The 26,270-nt window shown below is 43.1% G+C and overlaps 1 protein-coding gene across 1 annotated transcript in view; it reads right to left on the bottom strand.

Moving 5' to 3' along the window:
* The window catches only part of RECQL3 (DEAD/DEAH box RNA helicase family protein), a 441,760-nt gene that overhangs the window by 18,522 nt on the left and 396,968 nt on the right, over positions 1-26,270 (bottom strand). The window contains exon 18 of the mRNA XM_089419483.1: positions 24,152-24,282. Coding sequence (XP_089275609.1) covers positions 24,152-24,282 — 131 coding nt within the window. The remainder of the gene's footprint in view (positions 1-24,151; positions 24,283-26,270) is intronic.

The following is a 26,270-nucleotide window of genomic DNA, read 5'->3' on the forward strand; positions in this document are numbered from 1 at the left end:
TACGTAGAGGTCAACTAGGCTGACGCTGAGACTGGGGGAAGTGTTGAAGAATTTTCTCTCTGTTAGGTAAGCCAGTTTGGCACCCAGTTGTACTGAAGAATTGCTGAATAATAAAATCCTCCCTTGCTGCACCGGTTTTCCCACATTGGGTTTTTCCAAGGACTGATTGTCCAAAATATTTGTGTCGATGTGTTAATTCTTGTGCATGTGTTTGTTTCTGTATTATGATGTGATATATGCAACAAAATTTATTTTAATGTTTACTGAAGGATTTTCATAAATAACTTATCGGAAAATAAGTAGGTAAAATAAATCAGTTGTTGCAGTGATAGAATTTTCACATGGTATCAGAGGAAGTAATCAGAGACAGGAAGGGAAAATCAATTATGGGTCGAGACCATGATGCAGAGGCATCTACGTCAGGAGACTCGCACAGATTTTCAGAAAATTGCACAAGAGAAAGTGATTTCGATTTCTCTATGTTGGCTTCCAAGTTGGAAGAAGAAGTGGCATGTGTGACTAGTTCTGCATCATCAGAGGTATGGTATATAGACAGTGGGGCCTCTTGGCATATGACAGGAATCCAGTAATGTTTCTCAGATTATCGGGAGGAGAAGATGAACTTCCAAATCACCATGGGGAACAAGGCAAAATGTACTCTAGTAGGGAGGGGTACCATAGTTTTTCAAACAAAAATGGGAGAGCGGTTCCATGCCACCAATGTGCTGCATGTACCAAGATTGGGGATGAACTTACTTTCCGTGTCGCAACTTCAAGGAAAAGGCTATGACGTTTTCTTCATCAAGGAGAAAGTATACGTCAAACACCTGAGCTGGAAAAGAAAGTGCAGATCGAGATCAAAAGTAACAGGTTGTACAGACTACAACTAGAATCACCAATGGCACTAATAGGCAGTCATGGAGACAAGGATTTGAACGAACTATGGCACAGAAGAATGGGACATTTGCACATGAGGCTTTCAAAATTCTCAGGAGCACTGTAATAGGAGTTCCGAATCTTAGTACGGAACGAGATGATGTATGCAGAGGATGTGCTTTAGGAAAGTATGCTAAGGCAACATTTCTTAGAAGTAAAAACAGGGTCAAGAGTGTACTAGGATTGATACACTCAGATATTTGCAGACCCATGTCCACTAAAGCTCTTAGTGGTGCCGAGTACTTCCTTACCTTCATTGATGACCACTCAAGGAAAACTTGGATTTATTTTCTGAAAACCAAGGACGAGGTTCTCTGTTGATTCAAAGAGTTCAAGGCTCTGGTGGAGAATCTGACTGGGAAGAAAATAAAAGTTTTGCACTCAAATAATAGTGGAGAGTATGTCGATAAGCACTTCACTAATTTTTGCACTAAGGAGGGCATCAGAAGAGAGTGGACAACTATGTACAATCCGGAGCAGAATGGATTAGTAGAAAGAAAGAAGAGGACTATTGTAGAAGCAGCTAGGTGTTGATTTAGGGTAGCATCGAATGTGTTCTAGCCATGAAATTTGGTGGAGAGGTTGGGGCACATGAGATCTCCAATACCCAGAAAGGGTTTGGACAGATTCTAAACAGTTCAGGAGATATTAAAATAATTAATATTTTTAATGGAGTCCCAAAGTCTAAACTAAGGGAAAATAAAATATTAATGTGTATTAATATGAAACTGTGTTAGAATGGTCCAAAAGACATGGATCAAGCCAGATCTAATCTTAGCCGTTGATTAGGGACTTAATCTAGGCCGTTGATATGTCAATAGGAAAAGTATAAGAGGAGGCTTGAGGGTCACTTGGAGACGACACTAGAGTGATCAGTCATTGTATTCTCTAGAGCGGGGTTTGCTAAGAGAGATATAATTAGTGATTGGGAGTTGCAGCTGAGGGGCATTGAGTATAGAGAGATAGAGAGGTGGAGATAGTGTCAGAGAGCAGCACAATAGCCGCGGAGAGTGATGCAGAGCCAGTCAGGGCTCATGCAGAGGCAGCTGAGAGTTGCGTAGAGCCTCAGAGAGGCCAGCGTTGCTGATGCAGAGGGCCAGAGGGTTGACGCAGGGCCTCCTAAGGGTGACGCAGACCCATCTGGGGTGATGCAGGGCCAGCACTGTGCAGAGGGGTTGATGCAATCCAGAGAGAGGTTGGAGCTGGTGTTTCTGGGGCAAATTGGTGCTGAGGAGCTGCCGGAAGGATTATCCGAGGTTTCAACCAGGAGACCTGTTAGAAACCGAGAGGTATTATTGCCAAGGAAATTCTCTGTTGGGTAGGCCAGTTTTCGCACCCAGATTGTATTCTAATATTGCTTAATAAGAAAACCCTCAGATAACTGCACCGGTTTTCCCACATTGGCTTTTTCCAGGGACATTGGTCCAAAAATAATGGTGTAATATGGTGTGATTGTTTCTGTTTCCTTTAGTTGTTGATTTGAAATATGTTGAGCATGCACTAGTGTTTACTTTCAGTATTTACATTGTAAATAACTTGTTAAGTAAAATAACAAGTAGGTAGGAATAAATCTGATAAAGTGCATGGAGGGTTTCTAGCATCATCCTTGACGGGGTCAAGGACCATGTAGTACCACACATTGCTGAGAAGGAAACGACATATGAGATGTGGGAGGCCCTCAAGAAGTTGTACCAGCATACTTCTATGCAGAGAAGAATGTTACTTGAGAATCAGTTAAGGTCATATCAGATGAAGAAGGGAGAACCGATTGACACCTTCCTCGGAGGACTAAATGAGATCCAAGATCAGTTGACTGCTATAGAAACCACGACGGATTAGGAGTTGATAGTGAGGACAGCCCTGAATGTTGTCTCAGAAGACTAGGAGGTATTTGTCCAAAGTATACTGGGCAGAGGGACACTTCCACCTTGGGATGAGATGTGGGCGGCTCTTTGCCAAGAAGAGATCAGACGACAGTCGAAGATGGGTAGCAGCAGCAAGGGGATCAAAGTCAAGCAGGAGGAGGAAGATGTTGCCCTAGCATCTGAGGGAAAGCAGGGAAAGCGGAAGAAGAAGGGTCTCTTCAAGATCAAGTGCTCCCACTGTGGGGAGCTGGGTCATTATGCAACCCAGTGTCCAAGGAAGAAGAGTAAGGGAGAGTCTTTCGAGACTAAGGCAGCGCCAACAAGGGCAGAGTAGGAAGTTTTGACAGACGATGATTGTGCCATGAGTGCACACGCACCACTTGAGCGGAAGTGGGGAGACATTGCGCTATAGTCAAGCGAACTACAGGCGATGAGGGGCAGGATCCTCGAGGTACCTAGCCTCTTGGATAGACCTTGCTACGGGAGCCCTGAAGAGGAGTAGCAGGACTGGATGAGTTGAATAGAGATGGATGCGGATGAAGCGACAGAGAGAGCTACAGTGCAAGAGTCCCGAGACAACGTGAGACTAGCAGGCTGCAACAGTGCAACAGGCACAGAAGTGTTGCACCACTGCAGGATGGCACAGATAGGTGTGCAATGGTGCGAGATGCAGGGAGTTATTGCAGTAGCACAGAGGTCAGAGATGGAGCACTTGTCAGCGGCAAAGGGAGCTTCAGCATCAGTGGGTGTCTCTAGCCCAACAGAGAAGTCAGTTGGGAGATCAGTTACTTATTTTTCAGTAATTGAGTTGCACTGCAATAGTGGGCAGCACGATGCAACATGATGAGAGGAGGTGCAGTGCGGTTGTAGTGCTGGGAGAAAGGACCAACAACAACACAGATGCAGAGGGAGCTGTCATACAGATGCAATAATGGCAGTGGCAGAACCATGGGCACCAGTACAAGATACAACAGTGCAGAGGATTGTGGGCAGCAGGCCTAGCATTAGCACAAAGACCGATGCCGGATGATCAGAGTAATATTTAGTGAGGAGTATTGCTAGAGCACAGTCCTCGCTAAGAGGGAGTGTTGATTTGGGGTAGCATCGGATGCGCTCTAGCCACGAAATTTGGTGGAGAGGTTGGGGCACAAGAGATCTCCAATACCCAGAAAGGGTTTGGGCAGATTCTAAACAGTTCAGGAGATATTAAAATAATTAATATTTTTAATGGAGTCCCTAAGTCTAAACTTAGGGAAAATAAAATATTTATGTGTATTAATATGAAACTATGTTAGAATGGTCCAAAAGACATGGATCAAGCCAGATCTAATCTTAGCCGTTGATTAGGGACTTAATCTCGGCTGTTGATATGTCAACAGGAAAACTAGAAGGGGAGGCTTGAGGGTCACTTGGAGAGTACACCAGAGTGATCAGTCATTCTATTCTCTAGAGCGGGGTTTGCTAAGAGAGATAGAATTAGTGATTGGGAGTTGTAGTTGAGGGGCATTGAGTACGGAGAGACAGAGAGGCAAAGATAGTGCCGGGAGAGTAGCGCAGTAGCCAAGGAGAGTGACGCAGAGCCAACCAAGGCTCACATAGGGCCACGCAGAGGTAGCTGGGAGCTGCGCAGAGCCTCAGAGAGGCCAGCATTGGTAACGTAGAAGGCCAGAGGGCTAACGCAGGGCCTCCTAAGGCTAACGCAGACCCACTCGGGGTGACGCAGGGCCAGCGCTGGGCAAAGAGGGGCTGACGTAGTCCAGAGAGAGGCTGACGCTGGGGTTTCTAGGGCAGATTGGTGCTAAGGAGCTGCCGGAAGGATTATCCGGGGTTTCAACCAGGAGATTTGTTAGAAACAGAGAGATATTACTACCAAGGAAATTCTCTGTTGGGTAGGCCAGTTTCGGCGCCCAGATTGTACTCTGATATTGCTTAATAATAAAACCCTCAAATAGCTGCACTGTTTTCCCACATTGGGTTTTTCCGAGGCATTGGTCCAAAAATAATGGTGTTATCTGGTGTGATTGTTTCTGCTTCCTTTAGTTGTTGATCTGTAATATGTTGAGCATGCACTAGTGTTTATTTTTAGTATTTACATTGTAAATAACTTGTTAAGTAAAATAACAAGTAGGTAGGAATAAATTTGATAAAGTGCATGGAGGGTTTTTAACTAAGTAGACTTAGAAACTTCAACACTAGGGCCATGACGTATGATCAGTGTATGCCAAACTTCCTGTGGGCAGGAGCATGCAACACAACAGTCTATGTTCAGAATAGAACTCATCAGGGATTGGGCAAGATTACTCCAGAGAAAGTCTTCACAGTTAAGACGCCTGAAGTCAGTCATTTCAAGATATTTGGGAGCTTAGCATATTGTCGCATACCCAAGGAAAAGAGGAAGAAGTTGGATCAAACTGCAAAGAAAGGATATCTAGTGGGATATAGCGAGAACGCTAAGGCATATAGAATCTATCTTCCAGGGAGCAGGAAGGTAGTAGTTCAACGAGATGTGAAGTTCATGGAAGACAGGGCTTTCAGAAAATCTCGAGAAATGCCTTCCGAGGAGCAGTCAAAAGAGGAAACCTCTTCAACCAACGGAAGAAAAGAATTCCTCCTCAAATTAGGAAGAATCACAGGATGAGGAGGAGCTTACAGAAGCACCTGCTAGCAGAGGAAGAACGAGCAGGGAACTTCGCTAGATTCTACGAGATGCAGAGGACTTCATCAGTGCGCCAAGGAAGAATAATAGGGAGCGAAAACAGCCAGATAGATATCTGGCATTAGTGGCTCAGGATGGGGAGCTTGCCAGTTTTCAGGAGACAGCTCAACATCAGGTTTGGCTGGATGCGATGGTAGAGGAGTACAACTCCATAATGGTGAACAATGTCTAGGAGGTAGTACCAAGTGTTGATTTGGGGTAGCATCGGATGTGCTCTAGCCACGAAAATTGGTGGAGAGGCTAAAGCACATGAGATCTCCAATACCTAGAAAGGGTTTGGGAAGATTCTAAACAGCTTGGGAGATATTAAAATAATTAATATTTTTAATGGAGTCCCTAAGTCTAAACTTAGGGAAAATAAAATATTAATGTGTAATAATATAAAACTGTGTTAGAATGGTCCAAAAGTCATGGATCAAGCTAGATCTAATCTTAGCCGTTGATTAGGGACTTAATCTCGGCCGTTGATTTGTTAATGAGAAAAGTATAAGAGGAGGCTTGAAGATCACTTGGAGAATACACTGAGGGAGACCAATCAGTTCAATTTCTGGAACGGGGTTAGCTGAGAAATTGAACCAGTGGTTTGGAGAGTAGTTAGGAGGCAGCAAGTACGGAACAGAGAGACGGGAGATCAACACAGAGGCAGAAAAGGCGGACGCAGTGCCAGAGGAAGCAATGCAGAGGCAGCAGAGACTGCGCAGAGCCAACAGGGCCTACGTCATCCACGCAGAGGCTGCAGGAGTGACGTAGAAGGCCAGAGAAGCTGTGCGTAGTCTCAACAGGCTGATGCAGAGGGTTTCAAGTCACGCAGAGTTGCTGCAGTGATAGAATTTTCACATGGTATCAGAGCGAGTAATTAGAGACAGAAAGGGAAAATCAGTTATGGGTCGAGACCACGATGCAGAGGCATCCACCTCAGGGGACTCACGCAGATTTTCAAAAGATTGCACAAGAGAAAGGGATTTCGATTTCTCTATGTTGGCTTCCAGGCTGGAAGAAGAAGTGGCATGTATGACTAGTGCTGCATCATTAGAAGTATGGTGTATAGACAGTGGAGCCTCGTGGCATATGATGGGAATCAGGGAGTGTTTCCTAGAATATCGAGAAGAGAAGATGAACTTTCAGATCACCATGGGGAACAAGGCAAAGTGTACTCCAGTAGGAAAGGGTACCATAGTTTTGCAGACAGAATCGGGAGAGCGGTTCTGTGCCATAAATGTGCTGCATGTGCCAGGATTGGGAATGAACTTACCTTCCGTGTCACAACTACAAGGCAAGGGCTATGACGTCTACTTCATCAAGGAAAAGGTATACATCAAACACCCAAGCTGGAAAAAGAAAGTTCAGATCGGGATCAAAAGTAATCGATTGTATAGATTACAACTAGAATCACCAATGGCACTAATAGCAGTAATGGGGACAAGGACTTGAACGAACTATGGCAAAGAAGGATGGGTCACTTGCACCATGGAGCTTTGAGAATTCTCAGGAGCACTGTAACAGGAGTTCCGCATCTGAGTACGAAACGAGATGATGTATGCAGGGGATGTGCTCTAGGAAAGTATGCCAAGGCAACATTCCCTAGGAGCAAACACAGGGCCAAGAGTGTACTAGGATTGATACACTCAGATATTTGCGGACCTATGTCCGTCAAAGCTCTCAATGGTGCCGATTATTTCCTTACCTTCATTGATGACCACTCGAGGAAAACTTGGATTTATTTTCTGAAAACCAAGGATGAGGTTTTCTGTCGATTCAAGGAGTTCAAGGCTTTGGTGGAGAATCTGACTGGGAAGAAAATAAAAGTCTTGCGCTCAGATAATGGTGGAGAGTATGTCGATAAGGACTTCACTGATTATTGCGCTAAGAAGGGCATCAAAAGAGAGTGGACAGCTCCCTACAATCCGGAGCAGAGTGGGGTGGCAGAAAGGAAGAACAGGACTATTGTAGAAGCAACTAGGGCTATGTTGTATGATCAGGATATGCCAAAATTCCTATGGGCGGAAGCATGCAACACAGCTATCTATGTTCAAAATAGGACTCCTCATCGGGCATTGGGCAAGATTACTCCAGAGAAAGTCTTCACTGGGAAGACACCTAAAGTCAGTCATTTCAGGGTATTTGGGAATTTAGCATATTGCCGCATACCCGAAGAAAAGAGGAAGAAGCTGGATCAGACTGCAAAAAAGGGATATCTGGTGGGATATAGCGAGAACGCTAAGGCATACAGAATCTACTTCCAGGGAGCAGGAAGGTAGTTGTATGACGAGATGTAAAGTTCATGGAGGACAGAACTTTCAAAAGATCTCGCGAAATGCCTTCCGAGGAGCAGTCGAAAGAGGATCCATTGGTTATGCCTCTTCAACCAACAGAAGTGAAGAATTCTTCCTCAGGTCAAGAAGATTCTCAGGATGAGGAGGAACGAACAAAAGCACCTTCTGGCAGAGGAAGAACTAGCAGGGAACTTTGTCAGATTCTACGTGATGTAGAGAACTTCATCGGTGAGCCAAGGAACAGTAAGAGGGAGCGAAAACAGCCAGACATATATCAAGCATTAGTAGCTCAGGATGGAGAGCCTGCCAGTTTCAAGGAGGCAGCTCAGCATCAGGTTTGGCTAGATGCGATGGTAGAGGAGTATAACTCCATAATGGTGAACGATGTCTGGGAGGTGGTGTCAAGGCCTCAAGATAGATCTGTGGTAGGTTCAAGATGGATCTACAAGATCAAATATGTTGCGGAAGGAAGACAATGTTGAGAAATACAAGGCCAGGTTTGTGGCTAAGGGGTATGCTCAAAAGGAAGGGATTGACTATGAGAAAACCTTTGCCCCGGTAGCCAGGTCTACATCTATTAGAACCGTGATATCTCTTGCAGCCCAGATGGGATGGGAGATCCATCAGATGGATGTCAAGATGGAATTTTTGAACGGGGTAATAGAAGAAGAGGTATACATTGAACAACCAAAGAGCTTTGAAACTCATGAGAAGAAGTCTCATGTATGCAGACTGAAGAAAGCCTTGTATGGGTTGAAGTAAGCACCGAGAACGTGGTATGGTCGAATAGATGGCTACTTGCAGAAGATAGGGTTTGTCAAGAGTGACGCGGATCTGAATCTCTACTATCTGGTCGTAGAGAATGAACCGCTTATCGTAGTATTATATGTGGATGATCTCTTTCTGACAGGATCACCCAGACTCATTGAGGACTGCAAGAAGAATGTGGCCACAGAGTTCGATATTAAGGATTTGGGACAAATGCACTACTTCCTAGGGTTGGAAGTTTGGCAGCAGAAAGGAGAAATCTTCCTTGGACAAGGGAGGTATGCTATAGAATTCCTGAAAAGGTTCGAGATGGGAGACTATAGACCTATGTCTACGCCAATGATCACCAACTGGAAGAAGATTGATGCATCAGAAGACAAGGATGTCGATCCCACCCTATACCGGTAGCTCATAGGGTCCCTGATGTATCTGGTCAATACCAGGCCAGATATTTGCTACGGTGTCACACCTTCAGTGAGTTCATGGTGGAACCAAAGAGGGCACACTAGACAACAGCGAAACACGTTCTCAAGGATTTACAGGGAACAGTTGATTATTGGCTCTTATACACCAAGGCGAAGGATATCAGGTTGAGTGGATTTACTGATGCAAATTGGACAAGAAGTTCAGCAGATCGGAAAAGTACCTCTGGGTACTGTTTCAACATTGTATCAAGAATGACCTCCTGGTGCAGTAGGAAACAGAAGTTTGTGGCTCTGAGTTCATCTGAGGCAGAATAAATGGCAGCAAGCATAGCGTCGTGTGAGGCCATATGGCTTAGAAAACTGATGGTAAACCTATTAAGAAGAAATATGGAGGCGATCAAGATCATGTGTGATAATTAGAGTTGCATCAAACTCTCTGAGAATCCAGTGTTTCATGATAGGTCGAAGCATATTGATATCCGGTGTCACTTTGTCAGAGACTGTGTCCAATGAGGAGTTGTACAGTTGAGCTACACTCCTATAGGAGAACAGGTGGCAGATATCCTCACCAAGGCCCTTGGAGAGTCAAAATTTGACTACTTTAGGGAAAAGATGGGGATGGTAAAGAACCCCTTTCAGAAGTGGAAATGAGTGTGTTAGTAGCACGAATGAAGAGGGAGTTGCAGTGCAGATGCAGTGTTGGGAGAAAGGACCAGCAGCAACACAGATGCAGAGGGAGTTGTAGTGCGGATGCAGTGTTGGGAGAAAGGACCAGTAGCAACATGGATGCAGAGGGAGTTGTCGTACAAATGCAGCAGTGGCAGTAGCAGAGTCATGGGCTGCAGTACATGATGCAACAGTGCAGAGGATGTTGGGCAGGGAGGCTTAGCATCAGCACAGGGACCGATGCCGAATGATCAGGGTGATACTCAGTGAGGAGTATTACTAGAGCACAATCTTCGCTAAGAGGGAGTGTTGATTTGGGGTAGCATCAGATGTGCTCAAGCCACGAAAATTGGTGGAGAGGCTAAAACACGTGAGATCTCCAATACCCAGAAAGGGTTTGGGCAAATTCTAAACAGTTTGGGAGATATTAAAATAATTAATATTTTTAATAGAGTCCCTAAGTCTAAACTTAGGGAAAATAAAATATTAATGTGTATTAATATAAAACTGTGTTAGAATGGTCCAAAAGTCATGGATCAAGCCAAATCTAAAATTAGCTGTTGATTAGGGACTTAATCTCGGCTGTTGATTTGTCAACGAGAAAAGTATAAGAGGAGGCTTAAAGGTCACTTGGAGAATACACTAAGGGAGACTAGTCAGTTCAATTTCTGGAGCAGGGTTAGTTGAGAAATTGAACCAATGGTCTGGAGAGTAGTCAAGAGGCAACAAGTACGGAACAGAGAGACGGGAGATCAGCACAGAGACGGAAAAGGCAGATGCAGGGCTAGAGAAAGCCATGCAGAGGCAGCAGAGACTGTGTAGAGGCAACAGAGGCTGTGCAAAGCCAGCAAGGCCTGCGTCATCCACGTAGAGGCTGCAGGAGTGACGTAGAAGGCCAGAGAAGCTGCGTAGAGTCTCAAAACGCTGACGCAGAGGGTTTCAAGTCACGCAGAATTGCTGCAGTGATAGAATTTTCACACCAAGGCCTCAAGACAGATCAATGGTAGGTTCAAGATGGATCTACAAGATTAAATACGCTGCAGACGACAGTGTTGAGAAATACAAAGCCAGGTTTGTGGCTAAGGGGTATGCTCAGAAGGAAGGAATTGACTACGAAGAAACCTTCACCCTGGTAGCCAGGTATACATCTATTAGAACTGTGATATCTCTTACAGCACAGATGGGATGGGAGATTCATCAAATGGATGTCAAAACAGCATTTCTGAACGGTGTGATAGAAGAAGAGGTCTACATTGAACAACCAGAGGGCTTTGAGACACATGAGAAGAAGTCTCATGTATGCGGATTGAATAAAGCCTTGTATAGGCTGAAACAGGCACCTAGAGCGTGGTATGGGCGAATCGATGGCTACTTGCACAAAATGGGATTTGTCAAGAGTGACATAGATCCAAATCTCTACTATGGTTGTAGAGAATGAGCCTCTAATCATAGTATTATATGTGGATGATCTCTTCTTGACAGGATCATCCAGGCTCATAGGGGATTGCAAGAAGAATCTAGCCACAGAGTTCGACATGAAGGATTTGGGACGAATGCATTATTCCCTGGGGTTGTAAGTTTGGCAGCAAAAGGGGGAGATATTCCTTGGGCAAGGGAGATATGCTACAGAAATCCTAAAGAGATTCGGGATGGAGGACTGTAGACCCATGGCTACTCCAATGATAACCAACTGGAAGAAGATTGATGCATCAAAAGACAAAGATGTTGATCCCACCCTATACAGGCAGCTCATAGGGTACCTAATGTGTTTGGTCAATACTAGGCCAGATATTTGCTATGCTGTCAACATCCTCAGTTAGTTCATGGTGGAGCTGAAGAGGGTGCACTGGGCAGCAGCCAAACATGTTCTCAGGTATTTACAGGGAATAGTCGATTATGGACTCTTGTACACTAGGGGTAAGGATATCAGATTGAGTGGGTTTACTGATGCAGATTTGGCAGGAAGTTCAGTGGATTAGAAAAGTACCTCTGGGTACTATTTCAACCAGTGTTGCAGGAAACGTCCCCCCCCGGGGATCAAAACCCCGATCCGCGATCCATACGGATGCATGGGGGAAGCGTCGTCCGAAACGCGTTTCGGGCTGATAAACACGCTTCCTAGAAATTTCAGGAAGCGTGTGCCGAAACGCGTTTCGGATGACGCTTTGGCCGTACAAAGCGTCAAGCTTCGGAGTACGAAGTGTACGAATTGCGAGCTTCCTCCATGTTTTTTTTGTATGAATTTTTTGAGCGATTCCAGGATGATGATGATTGTGTTGAGATGCCATCCCCATCTGGTCCCTTGGTTCCGAGGTTCCATGGTTCAACACCAATAGTAGGGGGTTCATCTTCATTAGTTTCAGTGCCACAACTTCCACAGGCACCATCTTCTTCATTACCACCACGTGGAGGCCCATCGCCACGTTCTCTTCGTGGTGGAAGGAGGAGAGATTAGTAGATATATTCACAATTTACTACTTTTGTCATAGATTAATCATTAGACTTGTAGGCTTGTGAATTTGAACCTTTTTGGCTTGGCGTTAACCAAGTGACCTATCTTGTAAACATTATTATTTGAATTTTGGACATGACAAATGTTGACAGTTGCTCACTTGCTAGTTAAATCATAATATGCTCTATGTTTTATGTTTTATAATATGCTTAAATGTTTTATGTTTTATAATATGCTTAAAAATTTGATGTATGTTTGTAATTGCTAGAATATAGATGGTTGATGCTCGAATAATTAATCATTGATGTACATACTACATACTAGTAACTACCATGGAATCATGGATGCCATATCTATCTTGATTTATGCAAAAATATGCATGTTTTCATGTCTTCTACAACTAATTTGGTATTTGGGATGTTTGTTTTGAATATAAATGAAAAAAGAATATAAAAAATATATATATATTCCGCAGACACTTCTGCAGATGTTTCGCTTCCTAGATTTTTAGAAAATGACGCTTCCGCTTCCAAAAAACGTCCTCGTTTCATCCCCGCTTCATGCAACATTGGTTTCAACATTGGATCAGGAATGACCTCTTGGTGCAGTAGGAAACAGAAATCTGTGGCTCTGAGCTCAGCTGAGGCAGAATATATGGCCGCAAGCACAACTTCGTGCGATGCCATATGGCTTAGAAAACTGCTTGTGAACCTATTAAGAAGAAATATGGAGGCGACCAGGATCATGTGTGATAATCAAAGTTGCATCAAGCTCTCTGAGAATCTAGTGTTTCACGATCGGTCAAAGCATATTGATATCCGGTGTCACTTTGTCAAAGACTGTGTCCAACGAGGAGCTGTACAGTTGAGCTACACTCCTATAGGAGAACATGTGGCAGACATCCTTACCAAGGCCCTTGGAAGAACCAAGTTTGATTATTTCAGGGAGAAGATGGGGATGATAAAGAATCCATTTTAGTAGCAGAAATGGGTATGATGTTGTAGTGCAGTAGCAGTAGCACGATGCAACATGATGAGAAGGAGTTTGCAGTGTAGATGAAGTGTTGGAAAGAAGGACCAACAGCAGCATGGATGCAGAGGGAGTTGCAGTGTAGATGTAAAGTTGGGAAGATGGACCAGCAGCAGCACGGATGCAGAGGGAGCTGCAATACAGATGTAGCAGTGGCAGTGATAAAGCCATAGGCAGCAGTACAAGATGCAGCAGTGTAGAGGATGTTGGGCAGGGAGGCTTAGCATCAACACAGGTACTGATGCCGTATGATCAGAGTGATGCTCAGTGTGGAGTATTACTAGAGCACAGTCCTTGCTAAGAGGGAGTGTTGATTTGGGGTAGCATTGGATGTGCTCTAGCCATGAAAATTGGTGGAGAGGCTAAAGCACATGAGATCTCCAAGACCCAGAAATGGTTTGGGCAGATTCTAACCGGTTTGGGAGATATTAAAATAATTAATATTTTTAATGGATTTCCTAAGTCTAAACTTAGGAAAAATAAAATATTAATGGGTATTAATATAAAACTGGGTTAGAAAGTTCCAAAAGTCATGGATCAAGCCAAATCTAATCTTAGCCGTTGATTAGAGATTTAATCTCGGCCGTTGAAGGACCAACAGGAAAAGTATAAGAAGAGGCTTGAGGGTCAGTTGGAGAACACACTGAGGGAGACCAGTCAGTTCAATTTCTGGAGCAGGGTTAGCTGAGAAATTCGAACTAGTGGTCTAGAGAGAAACAGGAGGCAGCAAGCACGGAACAGAGAGTCGGGAACAACACCAGGGGAACAGCATAGAGGTTAGAGAGGCAGACACAGAGGCTGCAGACTGCACAGTCACTGGAGGGCCTACGTGGGTGATGCAGAGAGGCCCAGTGCTGACGCAAAGAGGCAGGGGCTGACGCAGAGGGTCTAGGAGCTACGTAGAGGTCATCCAGGCTCAAACTGAGACTGGGGGAAGTGCTAAAGAATTTTCTCTCTGTTGGGTAAGCCAGTTTGGCACCCAATTGTACTGAAGAATTGCTGAATAATAAAATCCTCCCTTGTTGCACCGGTTTTCCCACACTAGGTTTTTCCGGAGTACAGATTGTCCAAAATATTTATGTCGATGTGTTAATTCTTGTGCATGTGTTTGTTTCTGTATTATGATGTGATATAAGCAAAAAAAAAATATTTTAATGTTTACTGAAGGATTTTCATAAATAACTTATTGGGAAATAAGTAGGTAAAAATTAGTTGTTGCAGTTATAGAATTTTCACACCATCCTCCAAATTATCGTCCTCTGGGTGGTTGTCCCAAATTTTATATGTTGCATCCTAATAAGCCCAATCACAATAATGACTCGACAACCTCAAGTTGTAGTGTGTTGATTTGGGGTAGCATCGGATTTGCTCTAGCCACGAAATTTGGTGGAGAGGTTGGGGCACATGAAATCTCCAATACCCAGAAAAGGTTTGGGCAAATTCTAAATAGATCAGAAGATATTAAAATAATTAATATTTTTAATGGAGTCCCTAAGTTTAAACTTAGGGAAAATAAAATATTAATGTGTATTAATATGAATCTGTGTTAGAGTGGTCCAAAAGACATGGATCAAACCAGATCTAATCTTAGCCATTGATTAGGGACTTAATCTCGTCTGTTGAATCGTCAACAGGAAAAGTATAAGAGGAGGCTTGAGGGTCACTTGGAGAACACACCAAATGATCAGTCATTCTATTCTCTAGAGCGGGGTTTGCTAAGAGAGATAGAATCAGTGATCGGGAGAGCAGCTGAGGGGCATTGAGTACAGAGGAACAAAGAAGGCAAGGATTGTGTCGGGAGAGCAGCGCAGCAGCCCAAGAGGGTGACGCAGAGCCAGCAAGGGCTCACGCAGGGCAACGCAAAGGCAGCCAAGTGTTGCGCAGAGCACCAGAGGGGCCAACGTAGTTGACGTAGGGCCTCCTAGGGCTAACACAGGCCAAGAAAGGTTGACGCAGGGCTAGCGTGAGACAAAGAGGGGTTGAAGCAATGCAGATTGGGCAAAAACTGGGGTTGCAGGAGCAGTTTTGTGCTGAGAAGCTGCCGAAAGGGTTTTCCGAGGTTTCAACCAGGAGATTTCTCTCAAACTGTGAGGTATAGCTGCTAAGGAAATCCTTTGTTGGGTAGGCCAGTTACGGCACACAGATTGTACTCTGATATTGCTCAATAAGAAAACCCTCAGATAGTTGCACCAGTTTTCCTGCATTGGGTTTTTCCAGGGACATTAGTCCAAAAATAATGGTGTCATGTGGTGTGTTTGTTCTTGTTTCTTTTAGTTGTTGATTTGTAATACGTTAAGCATGCACTAGTGTTTATTTTCAGTATTTACTTTGTAAATAACTTGTTAAAGAAAAAATTAACAAGTAGGTAGGAATAAATCAGAAGAAGTGCATGAAGGACTTCTAAATTAAGTAAACTTAGAAACTTCAACATGGTATCAGAGCGTGATTGCAGATCACAGGAGGACTAAAAGACATCAGCCGAGCGGAGCAATAGCAGTAGAAAACAATTGTCCTGAGGTGACAGAAGCTGTTTCTAGCAGCGCAGAAGCCAAGTAGTGTGACGCAAAGCTAGCCAGAGCCACGCAGAAGAAGCCAGGAGTAGCGCAGAGCCTCAGGGAGGCCAGCGTTGCTGACGCAGGGCATCCCAGGGCTGACACAAAGCCAGCGTGAGGCAGAGAGGGGCTGACACAGTTCACAAAGAGGCAATTGCTGGAGTTTAGAAGGCTGCAGAATTATTGTAGAGTGGAGCTGGTGAGGTACTGTAGTCAGAACAGTACCTGACAAAGCAGGGCCAGAGGAGTTGTTACCGAGGGTTTCTAGCCAAGGAGCCTGGATCAACAGTGCAGTTGCACAAGACGATCAGAGTAGGGGACATCTCGACAAGCGGCAGAAGGATTTCCTAGAGGGAAATCAAGACTCAAAGGGAGTCCAGAAGAGAACTTCTAGACAGGAAGTAGAGACTTAGAGGAGTCGAACAGAGAACTTCCAGGAGGGAAGTAGAGGAGCGTCATGGCACTACACAGGGTAAGAGACCGGGATAGACTGGACGGAGCATCGAACTTCGTAGGCTGGAAGGCCAGAATCTTATCAGTGCTTGACAAGAATCGTGTCAAGAACTTCGCCTTGAAGGTTATAGCTATCCCAGTCGACCCCGATGATAATGACAAGTAAAAAGAGGCGATGGCGGGGGCCAAGTGCATTATCCTTGACAGGGTCAAGGCTCATGTGGTACCACATATAGCCGAGAAGGAAACGACAGTTGAGATGTGGGAGGCTCTCAAGAACTTATACCAGCATACTTCTATGCAGAGAAGAATGTTGCTTGACAACCAGATGAGGTCGTATTAGATGAAGAAGGGTCAATCGATTGACACCTTCCTCGGAGGACTGAATGAGATTTGAGACTAGTTGATTGCTATAGGAGCGACACCGGATCAGGAGCTTATGGTGGGGACAGCCCTGAATGTTGTCTCAGAAGATTGGGAAGTGTTTGTCCAAAGTATCCTGGGCAGAGGGACTCTCCTACCTTGGGACGAGATGTGGGCAGCGCTTCGCCAGGAAGAGATCAGACGGCAGTCGAAGACAGGTAGCAGCAGCAAAGGGATCAAAGTTCAGCAATAGGAGGAGGATGTGGCCCTAGCATCTGAGGGAAAGCAGGAGAAGCGGAAGAAGAAAGAACTCTCCAAGATCAAGTGCTTCCACTGTGGGGAGATGGGTCATTATGCGACCCAGTGCCCAAGGAAGAAGAGTAAGCGAGAGTCTTCCGAGACTAAGGTAGCGCCAGCACGGGCAGAGAAGGAAGTTTTGACAGACGATGATTTTGCCATGAGTGCACACATGCCACTTGAGCGGAAGTGGGGAGACATCGAGCTGTAGTCAGGTGGACTACAGGCAATGAGGGGCAGGATCCTCGAGGTACCCAGCCTCTTGGATTAGACCTTGCTATGGGAGCCCCGACGAGGAGTAGCAGGACTAGCTGGGTGGGTAGAGACGGATGCGGATGGAGCGGCAGAGGGAGCTACAGTGCAGGAGTCCCGAGACAGCACAGAGCTAGCAGGCTGCAGCAGTGCGAGAGGCACAAGAGTGTTGCACCAGTGCAGGAAGGCACAATGAGGTGTTCAACGGTGTGAGATGCAGGGAGTTGTTGCAACCGCGCAGAGGTCAGACAGAGGCAGCACTTGTCAGCGGCAAAGGGAGGTTTAGCATCAGTGAGTGTTTCTAGCCCAACAGGGAGGTCAATTGGAAGATCAGTTACTTACTTCTGAGTAACTGAGTTGCAGCACAGCAGTGGGTAGCACGATGCAGCATGATGAGAAGAGGTGCAATGCTAGGAGAAAGGACTAGCAACGGCACGGATGCAGAGGGAGCTGTCATATAGATGTAGCAGTGGCAGTGGTAGAACCATGGGCAGCAATATAAGAGGTAGCAGTGCAGAGGATGTTGGGCAGGAAGGCCTAGCATTAGCACAAGTATCGATGCCAGATGATTAGAGTAATACTTAGTGAGGAGTATTGCTAGAGCACAGTCCTCGCTAAAAGGGAGTGTTGATTTTGGGTAGCATTGGATGTGCTCTAGCCACAAAATTTGGTGGAGAGGTTGGGACACATGAGATCTCCAACACCCAGAAAGGGTTTGGTAAAATTCTAAACAGATCACGAGATATTAAAATAATTAATATTTTTAATGGAGTCCCTAAGTTTAAACTTAGGGAAAATAAAATATTAATGTGTATTAATATGAATCTGTGTTAGAGTGGTCCAAAAGACATAAATCAAGCCAAATCTAATCTTAGCCGTTGATTAGGGACTTAATCTCGGCCGTTGAATTGTCAACAGGAAAAGTAGAAGAGGAGGTTTGAGGGTCACTTGGAAAACACACCAGATGATCAGTCATTCTATTATCTAAAACAGGGTTTGCTAAGAGAGATAGAACCAGTGATCGAGAGAGCAGCTAAGAGGCATTGAGTGCAGAGGAACAAAGAAGGCGGAGATTGTGCCGGGAGAGTTATGGCACCCAAATTGTAGTCTGATATTGCTTAATAAGAAAACCCTCAGATAGCTACACCAATTTTCCCGCCTTGGGTTTTTCCGGGGACATTGGTCCAAAAATAATGGTGTCATGTGGTGTGTTTGTTCTTGTTTCTTTTAGTTGCTGATCTGTAATATGTTGAGGATGCATTGGTGTTTATTTTTAGTATTTACTTTGTAAATAACTTGTTAAAGAAAAAATTAACAAGTAGGTAGGAATAAATCAGAAGAAGTGCATGAAGGGTTTCTAAATTAAGTAAACTTAGAAACTTCAACATAGTGCACATAAACCAAGCTTTCTGCTCGGTTTTCATTGAGTCTGTTTCTTCTCACATTATGTATGAAGCTATAGGTGCTCCAACACCTCTCTATAGAAGAAGTATTTACAACCTATGAAAGAACTTTTTTTGCCAATTTTGGCAAAAGTCCCATGCCGCCATATGCTTCCCACCATGTGAGAGCATCAAATTTGTCTCTATCTTCCATTGCATGCAAAGAACCAAACAAACCAGTGCAACTGAAGTATCTGCCTAATTCAAGATGCAGATTAGCACATTCCTCCCTGTCAGGTACCAACTTGTCTAATGCTTCCATATATCCTGTAGCTACCTCTGGATCCATATGGGGTTTGACCCTAACCCCACCCCCAGGTGCAGGTTGGCCCAACCAAGTTGGAGAGTAGTATTTTGGCATAAGGATATACGCCAAGGCATGTAGTGGAACATTAAGTTTATTCCACCGTGTACACACACAATTGTGAATCAGTGTATACAAGTTGGGATCATCTTTCTGAACATCTTTTATTTGCCCCAACATGGTATCCATCTGCTCATACACCTCCCTAATCACTGGTTTATTTGTATCTACAAAATGAATCATGTGATAAATGGGCTTGGTGAATTCCTATACTTGCCTCACACGTGCCCAAAACTGGCCATCAAGAGCGGTCTCCTCCACCTATTTAAAACCTTGCCTATCAGTTGCATTTGTAGCCCTTTCCTTTAATATCTGCTAGTGTGGACTTGATACCATGCTAGCCAGTGACTCTCTTACCTTCAAAAGGCGCTTGAAGGTGAGGTAATAGCTAGCAAATCTAGTCTCCGCAATCTTCAACAGCTCCAATCTTGAGTGATTGTGGAAAAGCCCATGGGTATTGCTATGATTTGTAATAAATTTTATCATTATTTTGCCTCTTGTACAAATCACCAATCCATTTGTATTGTTGGTTTTTGTTCTTAATAATATCATGCATCAAAAGGTTCATTGTGTGAACCAAACACCCAGACCAAAATATGTTGGGGTATTTATCCTCAATAATTGCTCCCACTGCCTTACAATTAGCAGCATTATTAGTGATGACTTGGATAACATTGTATGGCCCAATACGGTCAATTGTTTCAAGTAGTGGTTTTGCAATGTTGATGTCGGTCTTGAACTTGTCTGAGTAATCATATGCTGAAAGAAAGATGGCACCACTAACAGTCACAAAAAGAACACTTATCAATGGCTTGCCTTTTACATTTGTCCATCCATCAGATACAATGGACACCCCATGCTCAGTCCATGAACTTGTCATTCTACTCAAAGAATTTGATATTTTTTCTTTTTCTTGATCAAGTCCAACGGTTCTAGCCTTGTCATACCTAGGGCTCTTGTATCCTTTGGGGGCATCATTTATGGCAAAAACCATTTCATGTCAATAAGGTGATCGAAGAACATTGAATGGTATCCCACATGCATAGAGAAACCAATAAACTTTTGAATCCATGCCTTAAAGAGATGTTTGGTGACCTTGTGCCTCCATATCCACTGCCATAGGAGGATGCTGAAGGAGTTCTTTGTGCATGTGATTGTGAGCTTGGTTCAAAGAAACCCCTTGATCTTTTAGATTTGTATTGGGCTTCCTCCTCTTCCCTTATGCATTTGGCTCTATCCGTAGCTGATACACCTGTACAAGTTTTGGTTCCTATTTGTTTATTTCCATCCCATGGTCTTTTCCTGCAGAGGTGCTTTTTGGCACGGGTGTATGAACCTGTGTAATTATTATTGCAATGGAGGCAGTGAAATTTAGTGGTTCCACCCCCTTTCCCTGCTTCAGGCTTGGTAACATATTTCCACAATGGGGTTAGGTCTTGTTTAATTTTTTGAGCTGAATCATGTTCACTCTCCTCCAGCTCCTCTTCACCAAGGTACTCCTCTCTGGGGTTTCATCAAATCCACTATAACCCACTTCTTCATCCCCTTCTTCATGTTCATCCCTCCTTTTTCTACTCCCCAACACCATAATAACCAAGAAAGGAACCAAGAAGAAGAAAATGCCAAGAAATATAACCATGATGTTTGAAATTTGAAGATTTGAATCTGCAAAAAAATGGAATGGGAATGGGAATGGGAAATAGAGAACAAAAATTTATTTATTTATTTAGCAATGAACATAAAAAAATAATTGCTAGATTAGAGTGTAGATCCTACCTCTTTGGCCTCCAATCTCCCCTTGCAAGCTCTTCCAACTCCTCTCCTTGCTCCAAATTCTCTCTTTCTCTCTCTCACTCTCTTGCTCTCTCCCACTCTCTTGCTCTTAGAAATGAAATGAATAATGAGAGGGAGAGGGTTTATTTATTCCCCCCCTCCCCTCCCCTTCCTTTCTCCATGCCGTCGTCGCCTCTCCCACGCTGTGCAGGCGTCGCTTAGCATTGGATGGGAGTGGTTTTTCCAACCCGGGAGCGGTCGGGAGTGATCGCTCCCCGACCGCTCCCGGGTTGGAAAAATCGCTCCCAGTGCGACGGGAGCGACCGCTCCCCGGTTGGAAAAATCGCTCCTAGAGCAACGGGAGAAACGCTCCCTAAATCGAATTAGCAAAAAACAGGGAGCGATTTTTTTTGTTAGGGAGCATGCTCCTGACCCGCTCCGGAGTCGCTCCCGACCGGAGCACAGATTGGGAGCGATTGGTGACTTTGCTCCAAGTGATGACTTGTTGAGCATGATGTTGATGCAGGATGCTTTCCACATGATTCTATAATAGAACATGAGGTGGATGGATTCATCAACATAGCAATTTCTTTCAACATTTTCTCGGGATAGAAAAATCCAAAGAAGATATTTAAAAATTCAAAATTGAATTTATTCTCCCTCCAAAAGTCAAGTCGACTCCTCCATAGGTACAAGTCGGCAAACCCATAAGACACACAATCACTATATATACCAATTTGGCCTCCCTCATTTGGAGACACCAATTCGAATCTCACACACACATTTATTCTCTATTCACACGTGCGAAGAAAGAAGGAGACCAACGAGGTTTTTGAGGCATAGTTTGAACAAAATTTGAGGTAGTTAACCGAAGTTTCTCTATGTATTTTTGGGCAGCAGATTGAAGTTTCTTGAGGCAACAATCTGAATTCTTGAGGAAGGTGCAAGAGGCCGAAATTTCTTAGTTTGACCAACTTTGACCTAGACTTGTTTGTTGGTCAGTTTAACTTTATTTGACTGGAAAAATCAGATTGTATCTTTTGTTGAATTGGACAATTTCTCTAAGAAAAGGTTGTTGGGTTTTTCCTGAGGTTGGGTTTTCCCGGGGTAAAATTCTTTGTCTCATGTTTGGCTATCTCTTCATGATCCTATTGTCATTATTGTCTTTATTGTTGAATATTTTCTATGTATAACTTCTCAATGGTGTATGCGACACAAGATGAATTAATGAAGAAATTATTGGAAGTAATTATCAGACTAGAAGATCCTAAAAATCAACATTCCAAGCCCTCTTCTCATAGGATAAGGCATACAAGGAACTAGTACAAGTGACTAACAACAACCAACTTAAAATAAGGGAGAAAGAAGAGAGAGATAAGTGGAAAGTTTCAAGTATGCAAGGATATGGACATGCTATCTTTTCCTAGGCCTCCTATTCATGCACCTCCTAGACAAGAAAAGAAAAGCCTCGGGGTGGTTACACTTGACTAGAATGAATTGACGACAACCAAGGTGATATAAGGCATCAAACATTACTTCCAAGCATTGCGATTCCTTATTTACCTTCAACCCATGATCCTTACTTAATGCCCAATACATTATATCTAAACGCTTTGTATGAAACAATGGCTAATGTAACTTGTGTGTTGAACCACCATCATTGGAAGACTATGTTAATCAGGTGGGTGACCTGCGAGTGATATATGAGAGACATCTGAGGGGCTGCTGTCTGGAAATCTGCATCATAGGAGAAAAAATTTCTCATGTGTGGTTACACGTATGTGGGTGGGTAACAAGCCCAACTCTTTCTTGTTGAAATGTAACTAGCGTCGGTCTTCATAACTGTATTTGCGTCATGACTTGATGTCATTACTGATGTGCTTGGCAAAAGAAAAGAAAAGAAAAATTATTTTATTGACATGGATTTCTTGCCCATCATGTTGTGGTCCTAGGTCAAAGCACCCATTGAGTGCTCTAGGGGTCTTGTTGACAAGTCAAAAGGTCAAAGTCATGATGTTCTAGCCCCTTGAAGGCTCATGTAACAAAGAAGGAAAATTATTATTGTATAATGTGATGTCTAGAAGCCTCTAAGGGATGAGTCGGCCAACCCTCTTCATGTCAGCCCAAGGAGGCCTAATTCGCTCTTTTGAAAGCCTATATAAAGAGGAACCTCACCTCATTTGGAAGATATCAATCAAGTGAAGTATCTCTGTTTTCTAGCGAAGTTCGGGAGAGGAAGAAAGGAGAGCGAAGTTCTCATGGAAGCCAGCAAAGTTCTTTGAAAATCAGCAAATTGGTTAAGGAAGGAAATCTCTGTCCCTGCTGCCCACACGTGCGAGTTTTGGAGGAGAACCTAGGGTTTCCTCAGTCTTGTTTTGCAGAGAAGTTGTTTAAGGGTTTGGCTGGCTCATCTCTTGGAAGGTTTGGTCTTGGGTCAAGGTCAAGGTCTTGGAAGTCTTCACTGAGATTTAAGAAGTGATTTTTGTGGGTTTTCTCTCTAGGAGAAGTTTTGGCCCTGGCTAGCTGCCTACATCTGGTGTTCTTGTGTTTGCATTGTGATCTTCTTATCGGCATTTTTCTTGATGATGAACAGAACTGAATAATAATGCTAATGCTCTAATATAACTCACAAGAAAATGTCAAGAGTTATAGAGAAATCAATTTAATAATCACCCTAACAGTCTGCCCTAGATTTCTCAACATTTCAGGCAAGGCAGCTTCAGCTATGTTAAAAAGGATGGTAGATGTTGGCAAAAATGATATGAAGACCAAAGGCTCATGTTCTAAGCGTAAGTTTTTCAAAAGAATGGATAATATCCTTCTCAAGGTAAGTTTGTCAAAAGAATGGATAATATCCCCCCTATGGATCTGCTAGCAGATTTTAAAACACTATTTAATGCAAATCTAGTCTTCATTGGAGAATTTGTTGAGGCATGGCCAAACCCCCAAATGGTATAACATTGGTTGTAGAAGCAATGGACACACCATTTGCAAGGGAAAACCCAACATTATATGTGCGGGAAAGGTTTATTTTGCTTCAATTTTGAATAAAATGTAAATTGAAGCTGTCTTTAGAAACAACCCACAGTTTTTTATTCTTGTGCGTTATATTTGAATAGGTGGTCTCTGTAGTTTAATTTTGAGGAGGAAGTTCCTTCAGTGGTGCTAATTTGGTTCCATCACCCCATCCTCCTTGTGAACCTTTGGGGGGATGATTCATTGGAAGTGACTAACGACAAGATAGGCATATATTTGGACATTGGAGCTCCTTCCAACAAAAATCAACTTTGAGAGGATTGAAAAGCATAAATCAACTATATATAGCGTGGTTCCAATTTAAAAAAATAAAATGGCAAATGTACTTTTAATTTATTATCTCTTCCTTATGATATGCTTATCAATATTTGTTAGAAAGTTCAAATGAAATACACAAATAGTGCTCTGTATTGTTATAAGCATCAAAACTTTGGCATCTTTCTTTTCATTACTTAGCAACTAAACATATAAAGGCAAGATGTTTTGCACCTCTTGATGGAGGCCTTGCTTTGCATGAAATGCTTCTTCAGCACGTAACAAGCGATCAAGCTTCTCATCTAGCCGTGCATTGGCAATGTTCCGATCTCTCATGGTTGCTTCTACCACTTTGGAAGCTTCATCTAACATCAAGTTTGACGAGAAAGGACTCAAAATCTAATTCCTCTTAAAAACACTGGAGAACAATTTGGCAAAAAACAAATTTCTAACTACAAGATTCAAATGTCGATTAAAATAATTAAATGAATTAATGTGGGTCTAAATGTACTTTTTAAAGAATGTAAAACAAGATACATTAATGTTGTTACTAAATCTTATACCTTTTCCCCTTGTGAAAAGTAATTCTACACATAACATCAACACACCATACAATAAAGAAAAGAAAGAGAAACAAATCTGAGAGGGATAGAGTTACCATGAGAACAATGAAACCAATTAGGATTCTTAATGTATTTAAACTTTTGTTCTCAAGGAAATAAGGTTGATCATTACTAGTAAAACTAATAGGAAACTGAAAATATTAAGGTATCGAAGGGAACTTCAATGTTTAAATGGATTCACATATCTTATGTATTTTCCTTTTGCCAAAGTATCTTGTATTGAATCTTCAAAAGCCTACAATAAACTCTCATGGCAACTAGCAAAGTTAGTGCTTTCTAAATCATCCAACTTGGCAATAAATAAAGTAAATCTTGAATTGAACTCAAATCAATTTTGTCCATGTTCTTAGAATATATGTTATAATGATCATATTTTTAATATCACTTACATACTTAAGTTGTATACTTTAGAGTCATAATGTCACGTTATAAACTAAGATATGATGTAATGATGACTTAAGTTAATTGACTCTATTAGGAGTTAGAACTTGGGGATTATGTAGCATATTCATAACATTTCTTGCACCAATTGAAGATGTCTGCAATAAGGCGTCATATATTGGAATAATATCAACTAAGTATCTTTCTCTTTCCCACATTTGTGTGAATCTGCTTGCATATGCATTTCTAACATGGTAACAGAGCCACATAGTTGCAGATACAGCAAGCACAATGAAGGAGAATAAGGGGCAACGGAACATGCACATATAACACTTAACAAGGTAGAGAGTAAGGCACCTATTGGGTAGATTGGAAGCAGGGGGAGGAAAGACTAATCCTGAAAAGATGGAGCCATCGGTTTATCTTCTTAAAAAGAAAAAGGAAAAAATATAAAAGACTGATCATCTTGGATGCAGTTAAAAGCAGTCTCATTGAATTCACTTTTTTGCAAGGACCAAAAATATCATATATGCAATCATCTCTGACATGTGGGCCTAAAATCTTCGGATCCTAGAGGAAAACAAACTGCAAAAAATAGGAATTTCTGGAAACTGATGAAACTGACCCTTGAAGGAGCCCTCATCTATGTCAATGTCTGGATTCATCTAAAATGAGACCTGTTGTGATGCACTTGGAATTGGTCCTGTTACCGACCACCAGTGGGTGACCCCATGGGAGAAATTTTCTCCTAGATTTGTCTTCAATCGGCAGCCAACAACCACTAGTGCAGCTGATATATGTGCTAGTTGATCTTTGCTCCCTAAGCCAGTCATATGTCCCCTCGCCCATTTGTCGAGAGCATATGTTTGAAGGTGGGCCATCCAATCCTAAAGGTATGTCTTTCATTGTGCAATCGGGTGCTTATGCTTGTTTTTCCTTGGGCACATTGGGTATGGATTATTGGGTGACATGGAAGGAGGAAGGGTTTCAACTGTAGTCTTCTTCCCTCACCTTAAATGGGGGGTTAATCCTCAACCCTAGTCCCATGGGATCTCCCCTATTGACTTATAGCTTTAGGATAGGCACTACTTGAGAAACCCCGATTTTGGTCATGCAGTCATCTATTCCCATTCCACATTTTTCACTCCCCTCCGCACATTACATGCCCTATTTCATCATCTTCCCTCTCTGGGTCCACATGACCACTATTTCCACAAAGGTCTGGTGCCTCCCCTCCCCTTGTCCACATGTCTGGGTTGAGCTTGAAAAGCATATCGTGGCCACATAGAAAAGGAAATAATACCATAAAATGCAAAAGAGGGCTAGGACAATAAAAATTAGTGCATGGG

This window comes from Pinus tabuliformis, chromosome 4_1 (genome assembly GCF_031772625.1).
Source record: "Pinus tabuliformis cultivar Carrire ecotype Pingquan chromosome 4_1, CPIR1, whole genome shotgun sequence".
Lineage (NCBI taxonomy): Eukaryota > Viridiplantae > Streptophyta > Pinopsida > Pinales > Pinaceae > Pinus > Pinus tabuliformis.